The 27,318-nt window shown below is 40.2% G+C and overlaps 1 protein-coding gene across 7 annotated transcripts; it reads left to right on the forward strand.

The window, feature by feature from the left end:
- The first annotated feature begins 2,817 nt into the window (after window positions 1-2,817).
- Window positions 2,818-27,050, forward strand: Cnmd (chondromodulin). Of its 7 annotated transcripts, none has more exons than XM_076872455.1 (7): window positions 2,818-2,889; window positions 3,350-3,490; window positions 8,878-9,018; window positions 14,886-14,999; window positions 18,594-18,759; window positions 23,240-23,406; window positions 26,835-27,050. In XM_076872455.1, the coding sequence occupies exons 1-7, from the start codon at window positions 2,818-2,820 to the stop codon at window positions 27,048-27,050; spliced, it is 1,017 nt and encodes a 338-aa protein (XP_076728570.1). The 7 variants fall into 7 exon arrangements, with proteins under 7 accessions (XP_076728570.1, XP_076728571.1, XP_076728572.1 ...); XM_076872456.1 differs by having other exon boundaries at window positions 26,838-27,050; XM_076872457.1 differs by having other exon boundaries at window positions 18,594-18,747.
- The last annotated feature ends 268 nt before the right edge of the window (window positions 27,051-27,318 follow it).

Below are 27,318 nucleotides of genomic sequence, written 5' to 3' on the forward strand. Positions count from 1 at the left end.
ACACAGAGAAGTATCTTCCTTCCACCCATCCTCCAAGTCCCACATTCTCCTCAGAGGCAACCCCCATTACCAACTTCTTGCTTATCTTTCCAAAGAGCATATGCATACACATATTCCTGTTTATATTTTTATACAAGTGGAAAATTTTATACACATGTTCTACCCTTTGCTTTTTTCACTTAAAGTACCTTTGAGGTTTTTCTACACCAGTGTATCCAAAGCTGCCTCATTCTTTTAAATGGCTGCTGAGAACCCACTGTGGGAACATACCATGAATTTTCTACTCTGGACATCGAGGATATTTCTAGTTCTTTGTTCTAACAAACATACTGAAGTGAGCATCCTTATACACATAAGATTTTTCCACCCTTGTGAGTGCATCTGTAGGGTAAATCCATAGAAATTAAATTGCATTTTGCAGTTTAGGATTAAATTGCTCTCTATAGAAGTTGTACCAATTCATCCACCCACAGCAAGATGCAAGAAGGCCTTCTTTCCTCCCCACACTCCCCAACAGATTTTTGTAACAAATGTTTTTATTTTTGCCAGCCTGATAGGTGAAAAAGTATACTTTTAATTTGCATTTCCTTTTATGAAAGCATTCAAGCATTCTTCTTAAGCTTAAGAGCCATTTGTGTTTCTTCTCCCGTGAATTGTCTGTCCCTATCTTTTGCCCATTTAAAAAAAAAATCTTTTAATGATTCTTAGAAACACTCTATATTAGAAAATTAGTTCCTTGCTTGTGGTACATGTTGCAAATATTTTTAGTCGCTCTGTGACCCTTTGCCATATGTCTTCTGTGCCCACTAAAACAAATCCAACTATCATCCTATTAGTTGCCTCCCAACTATGAAATTCAAAGTCCTCTTTGTGTGTTCATTTTTTTTTTTTTTCTGCATTTGACACCACGGCCCCATTTTTCTCTAATGCTTTTTTTAAAAAAATAAATAACTGTACTACTTTGTCTTTGGTCATCTCCCACTTGGTTACTTCTGTTACTCCTTCACTAAAATTCCTATGACAAATGCCCTTGCAAAAGGAGACCTTTGAACTCTGCCTCAGTGGTGCCCAAGAGGAGCCCTGTCTGGAGTTCTCCTGGAGGCTTTCCCGATATCTTAACCCTAATAGGATGTGCACACAAGTACTGCAGGCCTAGCACTTCCCCCAGACTCCTCCTTTTTCATAACTCACATGTTATGAAAAATTTCATCAACCTCAACATGCCTGAGAAGTGCTCCTGCCAACTTCTGTCCTCCATTGGACTCCCACTGCTTTCTTAATCCACCCAGATCTGAAATCTCAATCTCTCCCAGCCTACACCATGATTGTTGCCAATGAGCCAGGACATCCTGGTCATTAGCATTCCCTCACAACAGTCTTCAGGGATAGTCTTCGATTTCTCCTGCTGTAGTCCTGGATATCCAATCTCCCTCTTCCCTGAGAAACCTCAGTTCTTCCCATGCACCAGCCCCCACATTCCTCAGAAAGGGCTCTGCATACAGCTGGAACCCAATTTGAATTAAGGAAGCCTCAATCCAAAAGAGATGTCATATCATCCTAGTATTAGGGCAGACGGCATCCCCAAAAGTGAAAGGGAAATACAACCCCTGTCCCATTCCACATAAGAAAGCTAAGTCCTTCCACCTATACACAGGTACATATATGTACACACATATAGTTTCTTCATTCCTTTGAACATATCAGTGTTGAAGGAGTCAGACTTGCCATGTTTTTTTTAATATTTTTAAAGTCAGAAACCACAACATGATAACTTTATTTTATTTACTTATTTTTATGTGGTTCTGAGGATTGAACCCATTTCCTCATGTGTGCAAGGCAAGCGCTCTACCCCTGAGCCACAATTTCAGCCCTGCCACGTTGTTTTTTTTCTTGTTGGTTTAACTTAATTCACCAGAATGCATTTTGGGGGAGAAGGGAGGACCAGGGATTGAACCCAAGGGGCTTAACCAATGAGCCCATCCCCAGTCCATTTTTATATTTTATTTAAAGACAGGGTCTAACTGAGTTGCTCAGGGCTTTACTAAGTTGCTGAGGCTGCCTTTGAACTCAAGATCCTTCTGCCTCAGCCTCCCTAGCTGCTGGTATTATAGGCATGTGCCACCGCGCTGGGCCCAGAATGCACTTTTATTCCGGTCTCCCAGGCCCAGTCTCTCCAATACTCTTGGCTTGGCCTCACTTTTGCTGCAGGAACATCCAGAGAAGGCGATCCAAGACCCTGCACTATGCCCTAGTCCCAGGAGCCATGTAGCAATGTCAAGCCGGTAGAAAGGCGTCCTCACCTTGGCACTGTAAGACCAGTGTTCCCCATCCACCTGCACAGCCCTGCTCTCCTCTGGGTCCCCTTCCACCGGCACCACAACACGCATCAAGGAAGACTCAGTGGAAAATGGCTTCCGGTCAGATGTCATGGCAGAGCATCTGACATTTTAAGAGATCCTTGGGTAGGCGGCTTATTGCCCTGGCAATTTAGTATTTCTTGGAATCGCAGAACTCAGCATTCCTGCTCTGGGGGATACATTCACCCTTACTCAGATTTATCCGGATATTACTTGGTGGCCATTGTATAGAAGAGAGTGAGAAAGGGGGACATCTGAGAATGCAGGACGAGTTCCTACTGCTGCCCCGGGGCGGGAGAGAGAAGGGAGGAGAAAGGTGAGGCTCTGGAAGGGGTGGGGACCGCGGAGCTGGCCCGTGACAGTGCGCGCGCTGTGCTGAATTGCCGGCACGTCGGGGCAGCGGGACGGAGCCCAGAGTGCGCGCAAAGTTTCCAAGAGTCTTGCTCCTCCCGCCGCAGCCATGGCAGAGAACTCCGACAAAGTTCCCATCACCCTGGTGGGGCCTGAGGACCTTGAGTTTTGCAGTCCCCCGGTGAGTACAGCCCGGGATCCTCAGTCCTACTGGCGGGTTAGTCTTTGGGCCCGGGCTGCTCATGAGTGTCCGGATCCACAGAGGAATAGGGGATTTGTGCTGTTGAGTGGTGTGGAGGGGGAGGAGGATTTGGGTGCCCAAATGTGTGCGTGGGGTGGCGCCCCACGCGTGAGTGTGCAAGGGGCTCGTGATCCACAGAGAAGCGTGACGAGGGCATCCCGTGGCTGCGGAGAATGCAGTCCGCAGGGCAGTGACTCTGCACCGCGAAAACTTTGCTGATGGCACTTCCAAGCCTGAGAACAAGGAACCCTTGGAAGGGAACAAGGAGAAAGAGACCCTTGAGGGAGCTCAGGACAGGCTGTTTCTCACCAACTCCCCTGATTCCCTGGGGACGCAACCCTGGGATGGTGAGGTGTGAGCCACGCAGGCACGATTGGTCCTTTTCCACCCCCGCCCGCAGGCGTATGCCACAGTGACCGTGAAGCCCTCCAGCCCCGCTAGACTGCTTAAGGTCGGAGCCGTGGTCCTCATCTCGGGGGCGGTGTTGCTGCTCTTCGGTGCCATCGGGGCCTTCTACTTCTGGAAGGGGAGTGACAATCATGTGAGTCCAAAGAATGAAGCGCCAGGCACAAACCGGAGTCGGGGTGCTCAGGGTCAGGAGGCGCGCAGGGTGGCAGGGTCCTTTCTGTTCGGTTCAAGTTCCCCCTAGGTGGAGCTAGAGCACTGGTCTGTGAAGTGCCAACTCAGTGGCCAGCTGGTCCTCTAGGGATACCTTCTCCGTTCTTCCATCCAACTCGACTATGCTGCTTTCTACTCACAGAAAGCATCATAGCAAGTCAAAGTTTTAACAAAGAATAAAGAAACGGAAGAGCAGTGGAGCTTCGCAGGAAAGCTGTTGGCCCCCCTTGGCCTGGGGCTTACACTAGGCAGTTGTGTGATCATGGGTAGGGAATCTCACCTCTCTGAGCTTGGTTTCCTCCTTCTTAAAGGAAGAAATGGAACTGAATGACCTCTAAGACCCCTTCCAGCTGAGAAAGAGTAGAAATTAAAGACCTAGGACAAAGGAGTGGAGAAACAGCCAACCCATACTTGGGTGTGAATTTGATCTTTCAGGAGGGTTTTGTGACCTATTTTTTACTAACACTCCCTTCTCTCTCTTTCTCTCTCTCACTCTTAATAGTGGCAAATCTCTTTGAGAATCTATTCTGGCCTAGTCACATGTGATTTAATGGTAAATGTTTCACAAACTACTGTCCTACCTTCTTTGTATGCAACTATTTATGTTAAAGCTCCATGAACTCTCAAGGAATATAAAAGCTGCTTCTAACTTGACTGGGCAGAGTTCCAGTGTGTTCACTAAATACCTGAATGTGTTCACCTATGTAAAAGGGGGCATTTTATCTTGATGACCATTGCCAGGTCTAGTATAAGCTTATTTCAACTAATGGAAAAGAATTCCATCCCCAGGGTATACACAAAGGGCTCTTTCTTAATCACTGTCCTCCTAGGATCTGTAACTGCTGTTTTCCCCCCTCTCCCACCATGAAATTCAAAGCATGAACAAATTCCAGTACTTAGAGAAAATGGTGCTGAAAGCAATTCAACCATTTTACACATCACATCTTCTGCAGTCACTGCATAATTTGTATTTTTAACTCAAATGCCTAATGTAGATAAGCATGCCATTTAGCACTGAGTCTGTTTTAGAGACTATATCAAATTTACAAGCATCAATTTGTAAGATCAGAATTGCACTGTATTTTGTGTGGATTTGAAAAGTGCCTTAATGTATTTGTATTTTAAATATAGAAGCTGGGCCAGATGCTCATATTTGAAAGCAGCAAATCTGAACCTGAGAACGTTTTCAATATCTACATCTCCATTAGTAGCAGGGTTTAGATTGTCATCCCTTTGGGAAATCTGATGGTATTAGAATATAAATGCTATCTTTTGATAGCAAAACCTCAATAGTACAGGCCATTTGGGAATAAAAATAGCTTTGCTTTTTAATTTTTTTTAGTATATAGTTTGGTCATGATTTATATAAAAGAAATATCATTCCACATTTAATTATTCAAGACCAACACGGCTGATTGACAAGATTCTTAGAGAGTTTCAATAATCATACTAAATAAATGAGTCTCTCTCTTTTTTTCTTCCACTTCACTGCAAGCTGTTTGGTCGTCTGGTTCAAGAGAAGAGTATTAAATTCTAAGAATACAGAGGAATAGTGAATCATATTTTATTGCCAAGAATCAAAGTTATTTCTATTGCCTACACAGACAGGAGAATGAAGAAAATCATGGTAGTTTTTTTTTTTAATTCTCAAAATGCCCTATGTCAATCCATATTACTTCTCTGAAAAACAAACTACAAAATTCAGAACAGGCTAAACTTGACACCGTCTAAGCATAGCACATGCACAGGTTTTGCCTTCCCTGAATACAAATCTAAATCACCCAAACAAAACATAATCAAAAAAAGTAAGTCTTCGTCAAGCAGAAAGACATATCAAACTAAATGGATTGTCTCTCTTTGGGGATTAGCTGTGCCTCAGCTTCCCTATGCCAATTTTCAAAGGAAAACCAGCTATAATTCACTTCTTCTCCCTTTCAGATGGGTAAGTCCCTGAGGACAGGGCTGAAATTTGGCTGGAGGACAATGAAGCACGGGGTACTAATAATCAGGGGATAACTGACTGGGCTCAAAGATTGAGGCCATTTTTCATCCACATTATTGTAAATGGAACAAGTCGTTGACATATGGGAAATTCCCAACAATGTGAACTGACAACCTCACCCTGTGGGATGAGGGGAGGAGACCATTGCTCGAGGACTTTCTTCTCAGACTAATTTTTCTAGACATTTTCCCAAACATTATGTAATTAATCTTATAGAACCTAGGCCTTATTAAAAACTGATTAGCAAATATCCTTGGCTGTAAAAGGCACCATATTGAGCAGAATTTTGGCAAATAATATACTTCATTGTACTTGGATAGAAATAGCCTTAGGTGCCAACAACTCCCTGAGCTTAGAGTAGATAATATATTGCTTCTCCAGCAGCCCAGCTTCCTCCCCAGCTCAGAGCCCAGAACTTTGGAAACTGCAGACTGGCTCCCATCCTGAGCTACCCCTACCCCTGTTCAGGAGAGCTTTAGGAGGGCTCGGGCTTCTCACTGCTGATGCCATGAAAATAGTAATACTATGCATACAAGATGGGCTGATGTGCCAGACATGGTAAACTGTAACCCCAGCAGCTTGGAAAGCTGAGGCGGGAAGATTAAGAGTTCAAAGCCAACCTTAGCAACTTAGCAAGGCCCTAAACAACTCAGTGAGAGCCTGTCTCTAAATAAAATACAATAAAGCTCCCAGCGACCTGGGAAGCTAAGGCAGGAGGATCATGAGTTCGAAGCCAGCTTCAGCAACAGCGAGGCCCTAAGTAACTCAGTGAGACCCTGTCTCTAAATAAAATATAAAATAGGGCTGGAGATGTGGCTCAGTGGTTCAGTGCCCCTGAGTTCAATCCCCAGTATCCAAACAAAACAAAATAATACAAAAAGATGGGCTGATGCTGTTTTCCAAAGGATGTAATACCTAATTAGGCAGCATTTGTTGGGGGTGGGATAATGAAATTAGAAGACCACAGGCCAATCTTCTGTGTTATGATCCTGCCTTCTGAAGAACTGTGAAGAATTTGGAAATGGTTAAGTTCTTAAATGTTGCATTGCTTTCCAGTAAATGCTTATGTGCAATGCTGAAAAGAAGGGGAAAAAAAGCTTCTTGTCACCTGAGTGGAGGACATTCTTGCCAGCAGGAACTCACAGGGGTCTTGTCTGCCAGGCTCCTTTCGACAGTCATCATTCCAGCCATGTGAACAGTGGCTCCTCAGAGAGCACTGGCCAGAACAGAGCCTGCTTTCTCAGCCTGACCTGCAGAAAGCACTGACTTAGCCAAAGAAAACAGGTTTTCCAAACTTGGCTGCACTTAAGGACCACCGGAGGGACAAAGCTAAAACAGATTGGTGGGCTCTGCTCCAGCTCTACTAAATCAGAACCCCTAGAAGTGGTTCCTCTGATGGGGCCAGTGTGGGAGACAATGAACCGCAGGCATCAGAGTGCCTTAGAAGGAGAGAAGAGGGGCAGTGCGATGGTCAGGCTGAGCTAGATGCTGATGTTTTCTGTCCTGCTAAATGAATGCTGCTGCCTAAAAGGGTGGGGGATGGCAAAGCCATTTCTACATCTCTGATGATAGAATAAAATAGTACTCTGTAGGTCTTGTACTAATGAATTTTCTCCAAGTAATGATCCAATAACAACAGATAGAACAGATAGGGTTTCCAGTGCTTGTCCATGTGACAGTGACTCTTCATAATGAGGGAGAAAAATCAGGCTTGAATTAAATGGGAGCTATTTGCAGTTCTGACTGGCTGGCTTGACATCAGGTACAAACTGTCTTTCATCAGTTCTCAGTCCATCCTCTTTGAAAATGTACACGTATGCATATGTGTCTTCACACAGAATTTATATTCATCATATATAAAATAGATAGATAAAGATAAGTAGCTATAGACATGCCTCTAAGTCCAAAAAAAGAAAGAAGAAAAGCCCCAGTACTATCTCTGCTGCACACAAATCTAGTAGGACAGCAGCACACTGAGCAGGAACAGCAAATGAATTATTTTTAAACCAGCACAGTAATAAGATATCTAAGAGCCAGCGTGGTGACACACGCCTGTAACCCCAGTGGCTCGGGAGGCTGAGGCAGAAGAATCATGAGTTCAAAGCCAGCCTTAGCAACTCAGCAAGGCCCTAAGCAATTCAGTGAAACCCTGTCCCTAAATAAAATATTAAAAAAGGCTGGGGATGTGACTCAGTGGTTAAGTGGCCCTGGGTTCAAACTCCAGTACCAACAACAACAAAAAAAGTTAAGGAAGCCCTCTGGATCATTTAATTTAGTGGCAAACACAAAAACATGTGGAAAAAAAAAAACATGGTGAAATTTTTCTAGCAAAATCTTACTCAGAAATGTAACATGTGCACACAGACAGACAGACACACACACACACACACACACACACACACACACCAGAGAAAAAGCAGAACTTCTCTGGCTAGATTGTGGGTAGACAGGGAAGGAACATCACAGTTCCACCTGCTTCACCACCCTCAGCTCTGGGCCATGCCTGTGGAGTGCCAGAATTCTAGGTACATAGATGAAAACCACCTATGAGTCCAACTTCGTCATTCTATACTCCAGGCAACTTCTAAGACCCAGGGATATGTGGCATGGCTGGCTGCTTTTCTGATTCCTGGACCAGTCCTCTTCTGGGCTCCCCTCTCCCATACATGTTACATGGTTCATCCAATAATATGCACTACAATATCATACACTCATCCCATAGAGTGGAGTATTTCTCTTCTGACTCAGAATAGATATGTACCTTGACCATGCTCTTTACAAGTACTGTTCTATGTTGATATAGCCTAGTCCTGTCTCCAGTCCAGTATATGCCATATTCCATGCCTCATCTTGACCAAAGGATTTAAAAGATCAATTTTTAAACAGGTGCCACTGCAAACAGACTTCTTCAACTGAAAACCCAGTTGATTCTCACTTCTCAATTTCCTTTTATCCATCATTGATTCTCAACCCAGCTGCATGATAGAACGAACTTTAGAAAAGAGAGATCATTACTCAAACCCATCCTCATAAGTTTGATTTGATTGGTCCTGGGTGAAACCCAGGCATGCTACCTGGAGAGTCTACCCAGGGGCTCTTGATGTGCAGCCAGGATTGCAAATAGCAGATATCATTGTATTTCATGATTGGTGTATAGATGAAGTCCTCATATATTAATGCTTTACTATTAAGGATGATTCCATATGTCTCTGAAAAATTTGAAAGCTACGTCACACACTGCAGTTCTAAAGACAAATCCTGAATTGCTAGAAAAAGAAAGCATTACTAACTCTTATGTTCACTTCTAGATTTACAATGTCCATTATACTATGAGTATCAATGGGAAATTACAAGATGGGTCAATGGAAATAGATGCTGGGAACAACTTGGAGACCTTTAAAATGGGAAGCGGAGCTGAAGAAGCAATTGAAGTTAATGATTTCCAGAATGTAAGTATATTTCATGCATTTAGAGAGTTTAACCAGGCAAGCCTGGGGGACTTTTCTAATTCAAGGAGATACAGCATCTCTCTCACACACTCACATGGTAACTGTTCTTTACAGTAGTATTAGTGCCACTGATCAGCATGTAGCATGTAGCATATTCCTTCTGAGAAAGGACCACATACTTTGTTCTTCAGATTTTTAAAAGGAGAGGACCCCACTTCCATGGAAAAAAGACAATATGAAACAATAGTAATAACACCTTTGGGCACAGTGATGCATACTTTTAGTCCCAGTAACTCAGGAGGCTGAGGCAAAAGGATCGCTAGAGCTCAGGAGTTGGAGGCCAGACTGGGCACTACAGTAAAATTCTGTCTCCAAAAGTAAAAAAGAAAAAAAAAAACTGTCAAATTCATAAATCCGTGCACTTGGGAAAACTCCTTTGAAAAACAAATTTTTCTTCTTCTAGGAAATAAAAGATATGGGCCGAGAAGTCAAAATAAAACTTGATATTTACAAAAAATGGAAAAAATCACAATTGAAAAGAGCAAGTTCTTAGAATTATATAAAGTCTTGGCAGAAAGACTTCAAAGAACTATTTCTTTTCAAGTAGTCTTCTGTAACATAATAAATAAAATGTATCCTAGAATGTTGCAAGGTCTGAAATCTGAATTTCTAGAGAGGAAGGAAATTTTAAGGATCTCATAGACCCATCAACAACAAATAGAATCTACTTATATATTTTTCCATTTAATACAGAAATGAGAATGGGCAAAATCTATTTTATAGTTTGTGTTCTCTAGCCATGACTTATTACTGAAAAATCGTTCAAATTCCATTTGAAAACGAATACTGTTTTGTTTTACCACAAAAAATTAATTTACAGGCTATTTGAGATATTAAGCTAGTTAGTGATGCTTCAGCCTACATCTGCTACCATCCAAAGTGTCACTCCAGACTAATTTCCCATTAGCCAACATAAATATCTTATTCTCTTTCACATTCTGCAATGAGGAAGAGGCCTCACTATTTGGGTTCTCCTATTAAATCTGAAGATGGAGTAGGTGAAACTTCAAAATGAAAAAGAGCTCTTGAAAATAATGTCTCTTCCGATAGTTTATTGGTCCACAAACATCTCATTGACCCATCTTCTGAGTGATGAGAAAAACTAAAGATGTTTTTCATTTAAATGAAACCACTCATCTTGCTGGCACCAAATGCACTTTGCAAGTCCTTTTGAATGTCCAACAGATGCTAACATTAGAGCCCTGGGATGTTGCACATTATTCGATGATGGCAAGGACAGGCTATGTTCAGAGTGGTCTCGCCCTGGAGACAGGCTCTGCAGCTCTGACTGTGCCCAGCTGTACTTTGTTTGGTCATAGCTTTGCAAATGGTTCTGGTCAGTGCGCAAGTATAATCTTTGGACCTATTAAAGGCTTTTACTGCAAGACCCAGGACAGGGAGATGCATTTTTTCTTTGTACTACTCAATATAAACTAATAAAATGTGACTCCTCCATGCACATCATTCAATCCAGAACAAAATTGAATGCCTATGATGTGCCCCAGTATCAAGATATGCAAAGGGAGCTACAAAGAAAAGATCTATCTCTCTCAAGATGTTCATGTATCCTTTGAAAATATTTTAATCCCAAACCTATATATCTGTTTTATAATCCTTTGTTTCTTTCTAATAATGGCATTGATTGTGTTTTGTTCTCATAGACCAACAGGGCCACAAATATTTTATGAACTGATCAATTTTCTTTGATAGCTTCCACATCTCTCTAAGCCAGAACTGGTGAGTAGAACATTTTTTTGATGGATAGTACCTGTTATGGGTTTAAACAAGCCTGGACTTTTGAAGACACATGAATCAGCCTCTATGGTCATGCACTATTAGTTTCTCTTCTACTTTAAACCATCAGTCAAATTCAGGAAGTTATTGACTGAGGCTCCCTCTGTGTACGGGATGTTGCTAAGCACAGAGGATGCAAAGATGACTGACACTTGTCCCTCAAGGACCATCCAGTCCAGTCTGGGAGGCAAACACAAACAAACACACACACACACACACACACACACACACACACACAGAAACAGTGCCAGGTCTGCCCAGGAAATGTGTTGAGATGAGCCGTGAGCAGAGTGTCATATTGGCATTGCTGCCCATTAGGGGCTTTGAGCAGGTTTGACAGGGATAATGACAATTGAGTCATCCTGAGGAACAATTTGGATTTCAACAGAGAGGTAGGGGCAGGACTCTCGAGGTCCAGGAAGCGATGACCAATAGAGATGTATATTCCTGCTTCCAGTACACTCCAAAGGGGGAAGAGACATGGTGGAGACATAGGTGGGGCCAGAGTATGATAGGTTCTGATTTATAAATGATCAGTCCCCCTGTTCACTCAGGACCCCACCAAGGTTTTAATAGATCCTAACAAACAAAAAAGAACCCCCAAAGGAGAAGAGCACTGAAAAAAAGTACATTGGGCTCTGTGACCTCAGAGAAACAAACATTGGGTTAATTCATAGTGCATGAGTGTATGGTTCTAGGAGGTTACAATCTCACAAGCATCTGTGCTGCTGATTTGAGACCCTCAGACTAAATACCCCATTTAAATAACAAAAATCCTGGTTGGAAATTAAAAGACACATTATACTGATGGGTACATGAATGTTCATTGTACATTTAATTTGTAAATATTTGAAACTTATAATTAGAAAGCTGGGAGGAGAAAAGGATAATATAATCTACCTAGGCAGGTAGGTTATTGATTTAAAAAATCAATATAGTCCTCAACTGTAACATAAAGGAAAAATAAAATGAAAGTAATTTATAGTAAAATATGAATCTCATATATAAACGTTTAGCCTGATGCATTAGAAAACATAATAAAGTCAAATTCATGTGGGGTAGTTGAATGACTGTCAATGCCACAACCCGAAATGCAGATGGACACAAGTGTGCTTTGGCAATGCAATGTTATATCATTTTCTCAAACAGTGGACGTAAGTACCAATTTCTCTCTATTTTCCCTGTAATTGCATTTGTAGGAAATTCATTGTACATTTCAACTGTGCCAAAAATCATTCTCTATTTATATGTAAAACACTGTATGGTTCTAGGCACAGATTCCTATATAGATGGGTTTTTCTCTTAGACCCAGGACAGTCAGTTCTTTGGGACTACCCCTGGCTCTGTGGGACCCAGTCTCCCTGGGCAGAGCCCAGTAAGGTCAGGAGCATCTTGATCTTTGTAACAACGAAAAACTCCTCCAAAAATTTCTAAAATACCCTTTAGGGGCAGGACTCCATGCCTTCCTGAGAGCCTTCTGGGAGTCACAAAAATAGATGAAATGCCCTAGAAAGAAAAAAAATGTTCAGCTAAGGTGATTTTTTAAATTAAAAAAAAAATGTTAGGTTTTGGAAATCTTCACTCATTGCCTTTGTTAGCAAATTTCTTCATTATCACCAGCTTCTAAGGCCTTGGTTGTTTGCAAAAAGCAGGAGGTTTGCTTGACTTTCTTGTACTTCCTTTAGTTCTCTGTTTAATCTCCTAAGATGTCTGGCCGCTTGATGTGGATTTGTAGCTAGACAAGGTGGTTAATACGTGTGAATTCTTTCCTGCTGGTCCTGCCCCTGTGGGGTTTCAGTTCTCTACAATGTGTAGACTGTCAGAACCAACTCAGTGCTAGATTCACATTTGGTGCTGTTAATCTTTCAGCAGAAGCAACTCTCTCCTTGGGGGTTATGGTGTTTCCTCCCACACATCTCACATTCAGAGGACAGGAGTGTTTGAAGTTAAGAGAACATATTACATAGGAAGGCAGTCATATCTCTCCACTGCCTTCTGTTTTTCTGAACCATCGGTCCTAGATTGACATATAGGATAAGAGCAGCAGAACTTTGGGTGATAGCATAGCCAACAGTGGTTCTCCAAGTGTGTTCCTGAGGCCACCAGCAGGGTAGTATCCAAGAGCTTGCTGGAATGCAAATTTGTAAGTCTGGGGGTGTATCTTATTTAACAAGTCCTCCAAATGACTGTGATGCAAGGGAAAGTTTATGAGACACTGGTACAGAAGAAACTTGGGTCCAAAGGTAATTACAGTCATTTCAAAATTTAGTTTCCTAAAGAAGTTCCTTTTACCCTAAACTGGTAGTTCTCAACTTGGGCTTTTTATTATAGATACCTGGGGAACTTTTAAGACTACCAGTGCCATACCAATCAAATGGGAATCTCTGGGGAGGGCCCAGAATCTGTGTTCTTAAAATTTCTCCAGGGCATTCTGGTGCTTAAGTCAGACCCCTTGAAGTTCCTCTGTGAAGCAGGGGATGGTGACCATACCTTGTCTGAATGATACCTGGTGCCAGGAGAAATAGGAAAAATGGGTTATGTATGTGCACGTGGCTAACCAGGCTTCAAGGCAAAAAAAAAAAAAAAAAAAAAAACAAAACGAGATGTTTTGGAAAGAATGAATGAGACTTTCCTACTCCATTCACAAAGTGTTACCCACCAGCTTCAAAAGGTTCCTGGTGCTAAATTCAAATAAAGCAGAACTTTCAATGAATCTCCTCCCATGTGACTTAACAATTAACTTTATTCTTCACCTAAAAGGACTGAATCCTGAGCTAGGATCCCTTGATTTCTAAGTGCTTTTCTTCCCCCATTCCTTAGCACCGATTCTGCAATCCATTCAGTTATCATCCTGACATCCATCTCAACACACATAAGATTGTCAAGGTTCAGACTCGGAGGTGGGGTCTACATTATTATGGAATAAAATTTATGACCTTTAAGACTATTTTTGGCTACTTGCTTGTCATGAAATCAAAACCAGCAGAGCAAAAATAAATACTCCAGGGACAGAATATACAGTTACCCTTCATGTCCTCTGCGGGTAGAAGCAGTGGCTGAGCTTCAGCCAAGATGGAGCCTGTGCCAGCGTTTCCCTTGAGGCTGGTCCCCAGGCAGATGAGGTGGAGACACTGTTTATGAATCACAGGGGACAAAAACAAAAGATCCAGGTTCTCAGGTAAGGTCTAGGAGCAGAGTTCATCTCCTGGTGACGTGATAAGCCTTTTTGTTTACTCTGGGCTCAGTAGCTTAGGACAATTAGGAATTAGTAGAATTAATTTGACCAACATCTTTCTTTGTGTGTGTGGTACTGAGGAATAAACCCGGGGACTCTTTACCATTTAACTACATCCCCAGCCATATAGATCTATATCAATATGGGTACAGATATATTTTTTTGAGACAGGATCTCCCTAAGTTGCAGAGCCTGGCGTTGAACTTGCCATCCTACTGCTTCAGCCTCCTGAGTCACTGGAATTACAGGTGTGTGCCATTGTGCTTGGCATTGACCAACATCTTTTGAGACTTTTTTTAGGATCACCAAAAAGAAAAAAGAAATAAGACAAAGATACTGAGCTTGAGCTTGTAACTAAATAAACAGTGTAGACTAAATGCCAAATGAGAGATAGAGACAAGAGGACGGACTCACCTAAACTGGGAGTTCAGAGAGGTTTTGTGGAAAAGCTAGCAATTCATCTGAACTTGTGGTCATCAGTGGAGTCACCAACGTATTCTGACCCAATCAAATATTACCCCCTTGTAGTCTCTTCTCCTATGCTGCCTAACGTATCATTCCCTGACATTTCTATCCTTCTCTGGCTTATTTTCTTCATGACACTTATTTCTACCTTTGTTTTATTTTTAGTAAATAATGGTAAAAGGTAAATCCTATGAGAGAAGGGATTTTTATGGTTTGTTCATCCCCCATACCCAGCACCTGGAATAGTGCCTGCATCATAACAGTTAATAAATGAATGGATGGATAGATGGATGGATATACTTTTATCTCCTAGGGCATTACAGGAATCCGTTTTGCTGGAGGAGAGAAGTGCTACATCAAAGCGCAGGTGAAGGCTCGTCTTCCGGAGGTGGGCACCATGACCAAACAAAGCATCTCCTCCCAACTGGTGGGTACCCACTTGCTCAGACAGTGAGAGCTTTGGCAGCTACTGTTTGAAGGCACCAGCCCCTTCCATCTCCAGGGACAGGTTCATGACCAGACCTCAGTTTTATTTCTTCTCTACCAAAGCAATTTTAACTATTTTTGTCCTACTGGTTCCAAAGGATCATTCTGAGTTGATGTATTAAAGATCTGGGGAAGTCACATTTAAAAGTGCAGAAAGGGGCTTGGTCCCCACATGACCCTCACTTGCCTGATGTTAGGAAATTATCTGATCAGTGATTAAGATTCCACAGTAAAGCTATGATAAGGTACACCAACTGTGGGCCAGAAGCTTTATCAGGGGAGGTTCTAAATTGTTTTGCCCAACATTGAGCTGAGATGGCTTCTCTACAATTTCCTCCTTTTAGTTCAAGGTCAGTGCAAGAAAGCTATGTAACATATATTTAATTCCTTTTCTATGTATATCAATTTATGAATTTTGTTGACATAGTTCTTCCATTTATTATTAGTAACTTGCCTTTTAAGTTTGATCTTTTCAAAATTCACTAAGAATTCCACAGAGTTCTAAAGACACATTTAACAATCACACCTTATGGTTTTATGATGTTAGGTCTTACAAAGTGGTCACACCTATTATGGTGTACCATTTAAGTTGTTTCAAATATGGTGGAAAGAAAATGGGCTTTGGAAACAGAAAACATGGATTCAAATCCTAGTGCTGTGGATGTGGCTTTAACTCCTTGAGTCTCAGTTTTGTCATCTGAAAATTGGGGGTACACACACTGTGCCCATGATCCTAAAGAATCTACTAGATGTTGAATGAAAGACTGTTGTTCATTATTGCTAATTTTATTATGATCATCTCTGAGCCTTCCAGTATCCCTGAGAGGGAAGCGAAGCAAGTGTTAGTTTCCTCAAGGCAAAAGAGGGAAAATATGGGTAAGTGAAGGTGCCTGGAAACTGCCTGATTGTTTGCCCTCAAAGGAGCAGCAGCAGTTGTTGTCTGAAAACAAAACAAAGCATAAGCTAAAAGACAAAGTTTTGAAAGTGGCCCACCATGAGCAATTTTCTCTTGCTTACTCCCCGTTTCCCCAGCATTCATCCTGTGAGATGTTTTCCAGACTCCATTGGTCCAGCCATTCTCCTCTGATCACGTTTCATTGTTCCTCTTGAGCTGAGCAGCTCAGAATGAAGCCCATGCTCTCTGTGTAACCCACTGATGCCAATCTAAAAATGGGAACCATGCCTCCTTTGCTCTGACCCCTGAAACTCTCTTACTGCATTATCACTATTTTTTAAATACATTTGTACCACTCACTTTCAATCATAAAGACTTTAGTGAACTATCATCCTTGCCATCCTCCCCAGAAAAGGACATGGGACTCATTCTCTGTGCTTTCCATAAGAACCAGCTCCCCAATCATAGTTACCCAGATCTACTCATAAGCCTACAGTATATTTTATAAGTTACTTTTTGATGTTTTTTCCATGATTTTTAAAAACAACAGTTACTGTAGAAAATTTTGGAAATACATACAAATTTAAAGAATAACCCAGAATGGCACAATCCCCAGATGACTAATGTTAATATTTTGGTGGATTTTCTGTGTTGGTGGGTGTGTATCAGATATTATTTTCATAAGTGATGTGAGACTGCTGTATTATTATTTTCACTTTAGTTCTTTTAAAATGTAGATTACCCTGTAGATTATGTGATTATAATTTTCAAAGTCATTTATTCTTTTTTTAAAGTTGTAGATGGACCTTTATTTATATGTGGTGCTGAGAACTGAACCCAGCGCCTCCTCATACATGGTAGGCAAGTGCTCTACCACTGAGCCACAACCTCAGCCCAAAATTCTTTTATTCTTGAACACTTCCATTATCTTCAATTTTTCACTATTTCAAAAAAATAATAATTAAAAATAATTATTTTTGAATAAAAAATAATTCACCATGGTAAATATTTCTGTATTTCAATTTTTGCACCTGATTCTTTTTTTTTTTTTTTTTTTGCCATAAGAGGTAGATTATTTGTCCTGTGTTTTAGTTGTTTCTATCATGCATGATGGACCCTCTGATGGACAAAAGCCAATTCAGCCGATACACTGTGTGAATTAGACGTGTGCTTGGCTGTCAGCAGCAGATAACTTCACTTAGAGTAACTTAAATAGAGACTTGTTTTTCTCCCACAGCAAGCAGTGCAGAAGTAGGCAGCTGTGGAACTGCTCAGGGGCCAGCATCTCTTTGATTTTTATTTATTTATTTTTACCTTTCCTTCCAATTCCAAACGTGGTGACACCACATAACCTCTTCTTTAGTCCAAAAGAGGCTGAACAGGGTGAACTGTGATTTAAATTTGATAGGTAAAAGCAGATCTCAGTTCCTCAACATACTCCAGCCTGGATTTCAGTAGTCAGAACTGGCCAGCCAGGCACATAGGCCACTGGACAGTATGAGAAAGCAAGTGTCTGTCCTGGCAGGGGCTGCCTCCAAGGAAGTAGGACTGTGTTACAAGGAAGGGACAGGAGGAAGGAATGGATAAGAAACTGTGAGTATGTGCCCCAAGATTTATTTGACATTCTTAGCTTATAGAATGCATCTATATATATGCATTATCCCAATCATTCCATTCTTCCCCACATACTTTAGATTATGATGGGGCAGATTTATGCATCACTTACTCCCATAAATTTTTTATCAGTTTGATATAACTTTAAAAAGCTACTGTACTCAGAGAGTATTCATTTCCTGGATGGAGCCATTTAATTTAAGGTAAATAACTGGATTACCTGAGTGTTAGCTTCTTCCAATAACTTTAAGTTGTTTTAATGCAACCATAAGCCTGAGGGAAAAAGCATAAATGAAGTGCTGCTTTTAACTGAAAAGTAAGGAGAAAACATTTTAATTTCTCCAACCTATTGCAAACTAATAAATACATGAAAGGAACAACCTGGCAAAAATAAATTTGTCTCCTGGGTTATCAAACCATCCTCAGCATCTCTCTGTAGAAGAAAATCTAGGGTTTAGCTTTGAAATCTCAGTGGTGTGCCTGATGTAAGGAACATCTGAAATATGTTTTGTTATAGCTGAGAAATGGAGAAATGGTTTATGTTAAATACTACTTTGAACTGGAGACATTAAAGAACCAATCACTTGCTTTTTCCATTGTTGTTAGGAAACCGCAGAACAAAACCCCAAAAGATTTTCACTTCAAATGAAGGGTTCCTCTATCCTTTATAGGATTTCAGGGTCTGTTCAATTGCTTTTTTGTAAAAAAAAGATCTTTGATCGAAAACATCAGATTAACCTAAATCTCAAAGTTGGTATCAAGTAATTTTCACTTCAACACAGAACACTTCCATTCACACATTACAGCTATCCAGAGGCAGGGTAACAGGAGGTGTGCTGAATACTGTGAAGAGAGCTACAAAGAGATTGAAACCTGAAAGTGTGTGTGCATGGCACACACACTCACATGCAAGACACACACAGAATTCTGTTTTTACAAGGTAAACTAATCTTTTAGCAACCCACGACTCAATCTGAAGCATGTCCCACCATCTTCTTTACTCATGCATTTCATTTTTAATTTCAGGAAGGCAAGATCATGCCTGTTAAATATGAAGAAAATTCTCTTATCTGGGTAGCTGTTGACCAACCTGTGAAGGACATCAGCTTCTTGAGTTCTAAAGTCTTAGAACTCTGTGGCAACCTTCCTATTTTCTGGCTTAAACCTACATATCCAAAAGGTAACATTTTAAGTTCTCTTAATGGTGCTTGGAATTCTTCCTGGTCCTGTGAGATTCCTCCCTGCCTCTCCACAGATCTGAGCATGTAACAAGAAAGATAACATCAGGATGCATGTGATGGTGTCTTGGTAATTAGCATGAGAGATAAAAGACAAGGAGAATGACAGCTGTGACTGCCTTGTGGAAGGGAAGGAGCAACAGGGTTAAAAGGAGGCAGTGCAGGAAGACAGAACACTACTGCATTACCTGCAACTTTTATTTATGATGCTCCCACTTCTTGCCGCTGTGCTCCTTAATCTCACTTGTTTGCACCTTCCAATTTTACATTTTTTTTATTCCTAAGGCATAGAATCAAGGGACTAAGAAACTGTCATGCCACCGAATCTTTATTGTGCTCAAACCTAGAATTATGGGACAGCTAAAAGCTGCTGTGGGTATAGGCTGAGATTCCTCAACTTCTAAGCTTGAGCATCAGCTTCCAAGTCCGGAGAAAATAAATTCCAGGTCCCTGGGGCTCAGAGATAGGCTGGAGCATATTTTTGAGCTATTTCCAGGTGACAAAGGGCAGATGAGACCAGCAGGCCTCACTCTTTCCCCTGAGTCTTTCCTGTCTCTAGAGGGCTTCTCACTTCATTTCTACTGCAGTCATGACCTTCCCAAGGTCTACTTTGTAGCTCTGGTTCAAGGAGGGGAGGGAGTGAAAGCCTTTCTCCTCACAAAGCTGAGATAGGCTGTTTTCTGAAAGATTCTACTGAACACCAGAAGAGAATAGAATGGAAATGAAGAAAATAGAGGCATTAGAGTCACTAGGCTTGGTGGGAGACTTGTTATGGACAGTTAGTGTTTAACAGGTAGTTTCAGCTGTTTGCAAGATGAAAAAGAGTTCTAGGGATGGACGGTGATGGTTGTGCAGCAATGTGAATGCACTTAATACCAGTGAACTGTACACTTTAAAATGTTTATAAAGTGAAAAATTTTTGTTTATAGGTTTTACAACAATTAAAACAATACCCCACCAGGCTGAGAAAGTATAGGTTTCTGATTCTTCCATGACTAACTTATTCTTAGTTCCTATTCTGTTCCAAAGCCTGGAGGAGATGGCTACTCTCTAACCCAGGACAAGCTGACAGAATCCAATGCATAAGCCACTGACAGTGGCTGCCAGGCATGTCAGTAAGTAATATCTGTCACCAAGGGGCTGGAGAAGGACTGCCAAATAGTCTGTGCTTTTCTCATCTATGCTCTTGCTCAGGTCAGTGGTTGTAACACAATTCTATGGTCACTTGCAAAAATCCTGCTTTCCATTCCCCACCTTCCTTCACCCAGGTGGGGCTGTTAGTCAGCTTTTTGCTGCCATGACAAATATCTGAGGAAAAAAAAACTAGAGGAGGACAGATTTATTTTTTCTCACAGTTTCAGAGGCTTTAGTCCATGGTTGGCTGGCTACACTGCTCTGCACCTAAGATTAGGCAGAAGGGTGTGGCAGCTGGAAAGCAAAGAAAGAGTGGTAGGGAGAGGGCTGGAGACAAGATAAACCTTTTCAGGGCATTCTCCCAGTGATCTACTTCCTTCAACCATGTCCCACTGCCTAGAGTTTCCAATGGACTTTCATTGGTAGTCCACTCAGCTACCAATGAATTAACCTATTGCTAAAGTTAGAGCCCTCATAATCTAATCACTTCCCAAAACCCCACCTTTGAACACTACTGCGTTGAGGACCAAGCGGTCAACACATGAGTCTTTTGGGGTAAATTACAGATCCAAACCATGACAGTGAGCCTTCATGCTTTCTACTACCCAGGAACTACATTTTCCAGTCAAGGACAAGAGTCCCCACACTGTTACCACATAGAGCTCTCCCCAATCACATTCTGTCTGAAGACAAAGTCTCTTACCCAGAGTTCATTCACTCATTTGACAAACCTATCATGTACCACATAACTTATTTAAGGCTTCTGAGGTGCATCAGTGAACAACAGACAATATTCCATGCCATCAAGGAGTTTTACATTGTAGCAAAAGGACATAATTGACATTAAATTAAAATAAGAAAATTATACAGTATGACACAAGATGCTATGCAAAAATAACAGTGCAGGACAAGGAGGTGAGGAGTGGGGATGGGAAGACAGTATAATTAGCAGTGCTAAATGATAGACACTGAGTAACTTCACCCTTGGGAAGGAGCTTGTTCCTTTCATCCAAGATGTTCCTTGATCCCTCACAGTCTAATTGCATGACCACATTCAATCATCACAAGATCCATACAAGAATTACACATATGGGACTGGGGATATAGCTCAGTGGCAGAGTACTTGCCTAGAATGCACAAGACCCTGGGTTCAATCCCTGGAATGTAAAAAATAAAATAAATAAAAAGAATTATATATTCTGTGCATGAGAAAAGAAGAAACCAGCCAAATGCCCCAAGATTAGAAAAGGGTTAAAAACATATTTATCCTTTATATATTTGTTTATATATAAATACATTTATATATCTTATACATTTACATATAAACATAATTTTATATATAAATATAAATGTATTCATAATACGTATGTATATGTATACATATCTCCAAATACATATATTTATATTTCCAAAGAATGGAATAACATAAATATTAAAAATAAAGGTAATGAAGGGTTAAGCTGGGCTCAGTAGAAAATATCTGTAATCCCAGCCATCTGAGAGTCAGAGGTAGGAAGATCAGATGTTTGAGACAACTTAGTGAGACCCCATCCAAAGGGCAGAGCTTGCTTCAATCTTTTGTTGATTGTATTTTACAATAAAATCAAGAAAATAAACCTCCCTCTAGATAGTGTCTGGTTCCCCTCTAATTCTAATAAATGCCCTCAACTCCAGGGTCCAGTAGCCCTTGCTCTGCAATCTGGAAGCCTGCAGGTCACTGGGGTCATTTATCAAAGATGCTGTAAATGGTGCCTGGATGCAGGTCAGAAGGGAAGCAGAGCGCCGATGTCCACAGAGCTCTGACTTTGAGCCAGGCACTTCTCTAGAACATTACATTTTGTCCTTATTTAATCTTCATTATTAACTGTTGAGGTGACTCTTCATATTCCTATTTTACAGATGAAGAAACCAAGGTTCACAGAGATTAGGTAATTTGCCTGAGGTCATTCAGCTAGTAAAAGGAGTTGTGGACTGAATCCAGGTCTCCATGATGTTTATCCAAAATTATCTATAGCTTTAAAGCATACTAAGTGTTCATAAATAACAAAGCGTGATATAATCGTCATTATCTGACATTTGAGTGCTTATTATAAACACTTGTGCTAAAACCTTTAGATACAGATTTTCATTAACCTTATCACTATCTTATGAAGTAAATATTTTTATACTCATTTTACAGATGAAACTGAAGCACAGGGAGACACCAAGGTGCATACTGTATGGTACTTTTCATCTGTTACTTGGCCAATGGTGGCACTGCCTGATGTATGAAGCAGTGTGATTAACCAGAGAGGGGGTTTGGAATCAGAGTTCACATCTGTGATTGTGGCCAGGCCACCTGGGTCTTCCCAAGACTTGAGGCTCTCATATATACCAGTGGCTGCTTTTTCAATCCTATAGAACTTTTTATGAGAATCAGCCAAGATAATGTACTTTGCAAACTATAAAGCTTTATACCTATACAGCCAATCCTTTAGGAATAGTTACAACTACTGGTCTATTAGGCTAGGAATACAGCTCAGTGGTAGAGTGCTTACCTAGCATATGTGAGGCCCTCGGTTCAGTTTCCAAAACCACTAAATAAAAAGATGTTTTGAGGAATACTTAGGGCTGTGAGAAATAGAATACAGATCTGTGGTTTCAACAAATATGGTTTTGTTTTAAATTATTTTTTAACAGCCAGAAGCCTGGAGGTATAAAGTTTCTAGCATTATTAGCTTCTCTGTGATACTATCATGTTTCTTTCTAACTTAGCGTTTTGCTATCTGTAGCATGGTGGTTTACCATTCTTGTGCCTAACACTTCATAGTCACAGGTTGGCTCTTATAACTCTAGATATCACATCTACATTCAGGAAGGGTAAATAAGATAGAGGAAGTTATAACTGTCCTGTTGTATCAATAAAACAAACTTTCCCACAAGCTGCACTAGCATATTCTGCTTATGTCTACCAGATATGGTCATCTGTCCATTCCTAATTGTAAAGGAGGCAGAGAAAATCAACAGTATTTATTTACTCAGCCCCATAGTGAAATGGTCAAAAGAAAACAGTTGAGAATGGGATTTTGTCAAACATCTTTCAACGTCTGCTTCAGTTAGTATTATAAAACCAAAAGGAATTATCTGTATGTCTTAACTACAGACCCAAGACTCTAAAAGATGCTTTCATAAAATCATCAGTACAAAAAGTTACAAGAGTATCGTTTATACTTTGACATTCTTATGTTTTTCACCCTGAAAAAAATGCAGATCTAACTTGCTTAATCAAATAAATGGATTAATACACATCAATTTTTGCAGAAATCCAGAGAGAAAGAAGAGAAGTAGCAAGAAAAATTGTTCCAATGACCACAAGAAGACCACGCAGTGGGTCCCGGGGCAGCCCAGGCCCTGGAAGACTGAATAATGAAACCAGACCCAGTGTTCAAGAGGATGCCGAACCCTTCAATCCTGATAATCCTTACCATGTGCGTACTGGTGTTCTGGTGACATGCCCAGAGGAATGCGTTCAAAGTAACTCTGAAATGGTCTTTCTACTTAAGGTTTCATACAAGCACTTAATATTCAACTGAGAACTTTACTCAGTTGTTTCAAAAACACATCTCATCTATTTGGCAAAAGATTTATAATTAAGGGTAAGAACACTTAACATTGCCTTTGAAATGTAAAATCCTCATTGGTTCTAACTCTATTCAAAGTTACTTTCTTTGCTCTCCCTTTTTGTCACAGGAAAACCCATGAAAACAAATTCATATCATGTATTTGATTATTTAAAAATGTTTCCAAGAGTGTATGCACCCTGGAAGCAACACACAATGTGAAAGTATTCTCTTTTCCTCTTTAAATCCACTTTATTCATCCATTTAAGAGACATCTGTGAAGAACCTGTTCTTTCTCAGGCCCTGTGCCCACAGTTATTAACTTCTGCCCTGAGGGCTCTCAGCCCTCAAGGAAGGGATAGACTCAAACACAGATGAAAACACTAGCCTGCAACATGGAGAATTGATGTTAGGATGGCACTAAGGTGCTAAAAACTCAAAATTCTTCAAAGTATCATTTACAGTTACTGTATTTTGCAGGCAGCAAAAGAATATACATATTTGTAACTAGTTATTAAAATAAAAAATGTATGCAGTTTAAAAAAAAAACTCTACAAAGGGAACAATGTAAAGTGTTTCCCTTCCATCCCAGACACCCTGCCAGCAGTAGCCTATTAACAATTATTATTTGCCCAGTTTCTTTGCAGAAGCACACACACACATATGTGCAAACACACTGTAACACAAAGATTTTATGCCTTGCTTTCCAGGTTATGGGTGTGTGTGTATTATATATATATATATATATATTATGTATATAAAATATATATATAATATATATAATATATTATATATATATATATAATATATATATATATAAAATATTTTTTCTTTTTTTTTTTTGGTGCTGGGGATTGAACCCACCCAAGGCCTCACACATGTTGGGCAAGCACTCTATCACTGAGCCACATCCCCAGCCAATGTCTTGATTTCACTCCTGTTAAAATACAGTATTTTGGAACTTGTTCCATATCTTCTACATAGTTCTACATGTACTTAATATACATTTTAAAGACTGCCTATAACTCCTACATAATATACAATAATTCTATGTATCTTTTCGTTTAGTAGTATTCCAACATATGGATGCACATAAACTTATATATTTCTGCTTTGGTAGGCATATAAATCATTTCTCTACAGCAAATATCTTTAGAGAACTCACAGGGATATGGGGAGTAAATGAGGTAATGCAGGTGAAGTCTTAGCACAGGGACTAGTACACAGCATTAATGTGTTCATCGTTAGCTGTTGTATCTTTTGCACACATGTTGTCTTTAGCATACTGAAGCATGCATGGGTCTGCTGCATACAAGTAGATGGGACTCTTATATTTTAACGGATACCAAGCTGCTAAGGAATTATACCAGCCACATGTCTGCAAATGGTAATGGAAGAACCCACTTACTATCGAAAGAAAAAAAAAATTTTCTCTCGTGATACTGGGAGTTATCAAGGTCCTCACACACATTGAGCATGTCCTCTAAAATTTAGCTACACACCCATCAAACTTTAAAAAAAAAATTACGTCTTATCTTGCTCATCTTTTATTATGTGTAAAGCTGACCATCTTTTCATGCACTGTGTGCATGTGTGATGCATTCAGTCCTACACTGCTTCATGTGTTACAAATGTATTTTCCAGTTTATCATATCAAGCTAATATGTTTTAGAAAGATTTAAAGCCAACAGTATCTTTTAAGTAATCCCAGATCTTATCAGAAAATTCAGGACGCCATAGTATTTCCATAAGCACAACTAAGAAATAAAATCTGAATAGGCAAACAAAAGTTGATGATCCTGGAGGTGGCTGGGTGGCAAACAAAAGTTGATGATCCTGGAGGTGGCTGGGTGGCCTGAAATCAGTTCCAAGGATGAGGGTATTAGCCCCTTTACAGAAGAGTAGGGTGACTTTGCCCTGGTTCTAGACTTGAGTGATCCATATTCTTTAAATAACACTCCAGTTATAACAATATTTCCCTTTATTATATGTTGGGCTATTATTTGTCTTTCACATATTCCTTTAAAGAATCTTAGAGTAACATTTTTTTTTTTAATCCTGACAAATCTTGCTGAACCCTCAGATAAGAAAAGACCTCAACCAGCAGATCTTTTGACACCATTGCCCAAAAAGTCAGCTATAATTTCATTTGGTTGTTTTTGTTCCAGATGTACCTAATCTCAAAGCGATAAGGAGAGAAAAAAAATAAAAAACAATAGTAGATATTTTGAAAACGGCATTTGAACATGGCTGAATCAGATAGTGTTAAGGAATTGTTAATTTTGTTAGGTGCAATAATGACAGTGTGGTTGTGTAGGAAAATGTCCTTTTATTTTGGAGGCATTTCTAATGTATTTATAAATGGAATGTTATAATACCTTCAATTCTCTTCAAATTCATGTCAGAATTTACTTTGTCAAATTGAGGTAAGTGTATTTATGTTCAATATTCAGTTTTTTCCATTTTTTAATAAATTAAAAAATTTTAACACCTGTCCCCCTAATTAAGAGTACATTTCCCACCAACACCAATCAGCTACTTCCAAGGAAAGAGTTAAATGAAAAGGAGAATTTTAAGGGGCAATACTAGAGCATACAGAATCTTGATCCCTAGATACTCTTGAAAAGGTAAACCCGATATGCAAATGAGCAGGGGGCAGATTCCTCCCAGCTTTATAATTTCCCCAGCAATGAAAAGACATTTTTACATCAATTATGATTGTTGGCAAAGCTGTCTTGAATTCTTATGGATCTTGAATGTTATAGACCCTTTATGACTCTATGGAGATAACATTCCCATTTTATTGCTGAAAAGAAGACAGGAGAAATTAAATGACTTGACAATGTTCTGGAAGCAAGTAGAACTGGGACCGAAACTTGTTCTTAGCTTAGACCCATGGGTTTCAAAATGTGCACCCTGGAGCCTTGGAAAAAATTACTAAAGAAGGGCACCAGTGTTTCACCGACTTAAAATTAGCAGCGGCAGAAATGCTACTTTTGATCATATTATTTGTTTTCTTACTTGAAACTAGTTGAGTCATACTATTCACGTGTGAATATTCATAATCATGGCTCATTAAAGGCACAGAAGAACTTCAGAGTGCCATTTAAAAACCCCACAATTTTCTGCCAATAACAGATTAGGTAGGTGAGGATTCCTTCATGTCAGAAGACATTCTAAATGGCAGTTACAAGTAGATTTTGCTGATCTCTTATGGCGTATTCAGTCCAAAAAAATCTCAGGATGCTATAACCTCATTATGAAGAAAATAAAGATAATTCTCTTTTGTTTCACAGCAGCAGGAAGGAGAAAGCATGACATTTGATCCTAGACTGGATCACGAAGGAATCTGCTGTATAGAATGTAGGCGGAGCTACACCCACTGCCAGAAGATCTGTGAACCCCTGGGGGGATATTATCCATGGCCTTATAATTATCAAGGTTGCCGTTCGGCCTGCAGAGTTATCATGCCATGTAGCTGGTGGGTTGCCCGTATCTTGGGCATGGTGTGACATCACTTCATATAGCAGGTGCTGTCAAGTAAAATTCACTTGTGACAACCAAAGAAGCATAAAGCATGCTGATGTTGAGGGACCACAAAGTATTTCATTCTAAACCTAAGCAATGTTATCCTAAACAGAACTTCTCAACTGCTTCCCAGAACTTTACCTAGTATGTGAAGTACACTGAAAAGATGGTATAAAGTCTATAGTGCGGTATCTTTATTATGTGCTTTGCTTTAACAAGGCCTATGCAATTCTTCCCCAGCTATTAATAAAC

The sequence above is a fragment of the Callospermophilus lateralis genome, chromosome 12 (genome assembly GCF_048772815.1).
Source record: "Callospermophilus lateralis isolate mCalLat2 chromosome 12, mCalLat2.hap1, whole genome shotgun sequence".
Classification (NCBI taxonomy): Eukaryota; Metazoa; Chordata; class Mammalia; order Rodentia; family Sciuridae; genus Callospermophilus; species Callospermophilus lateralis.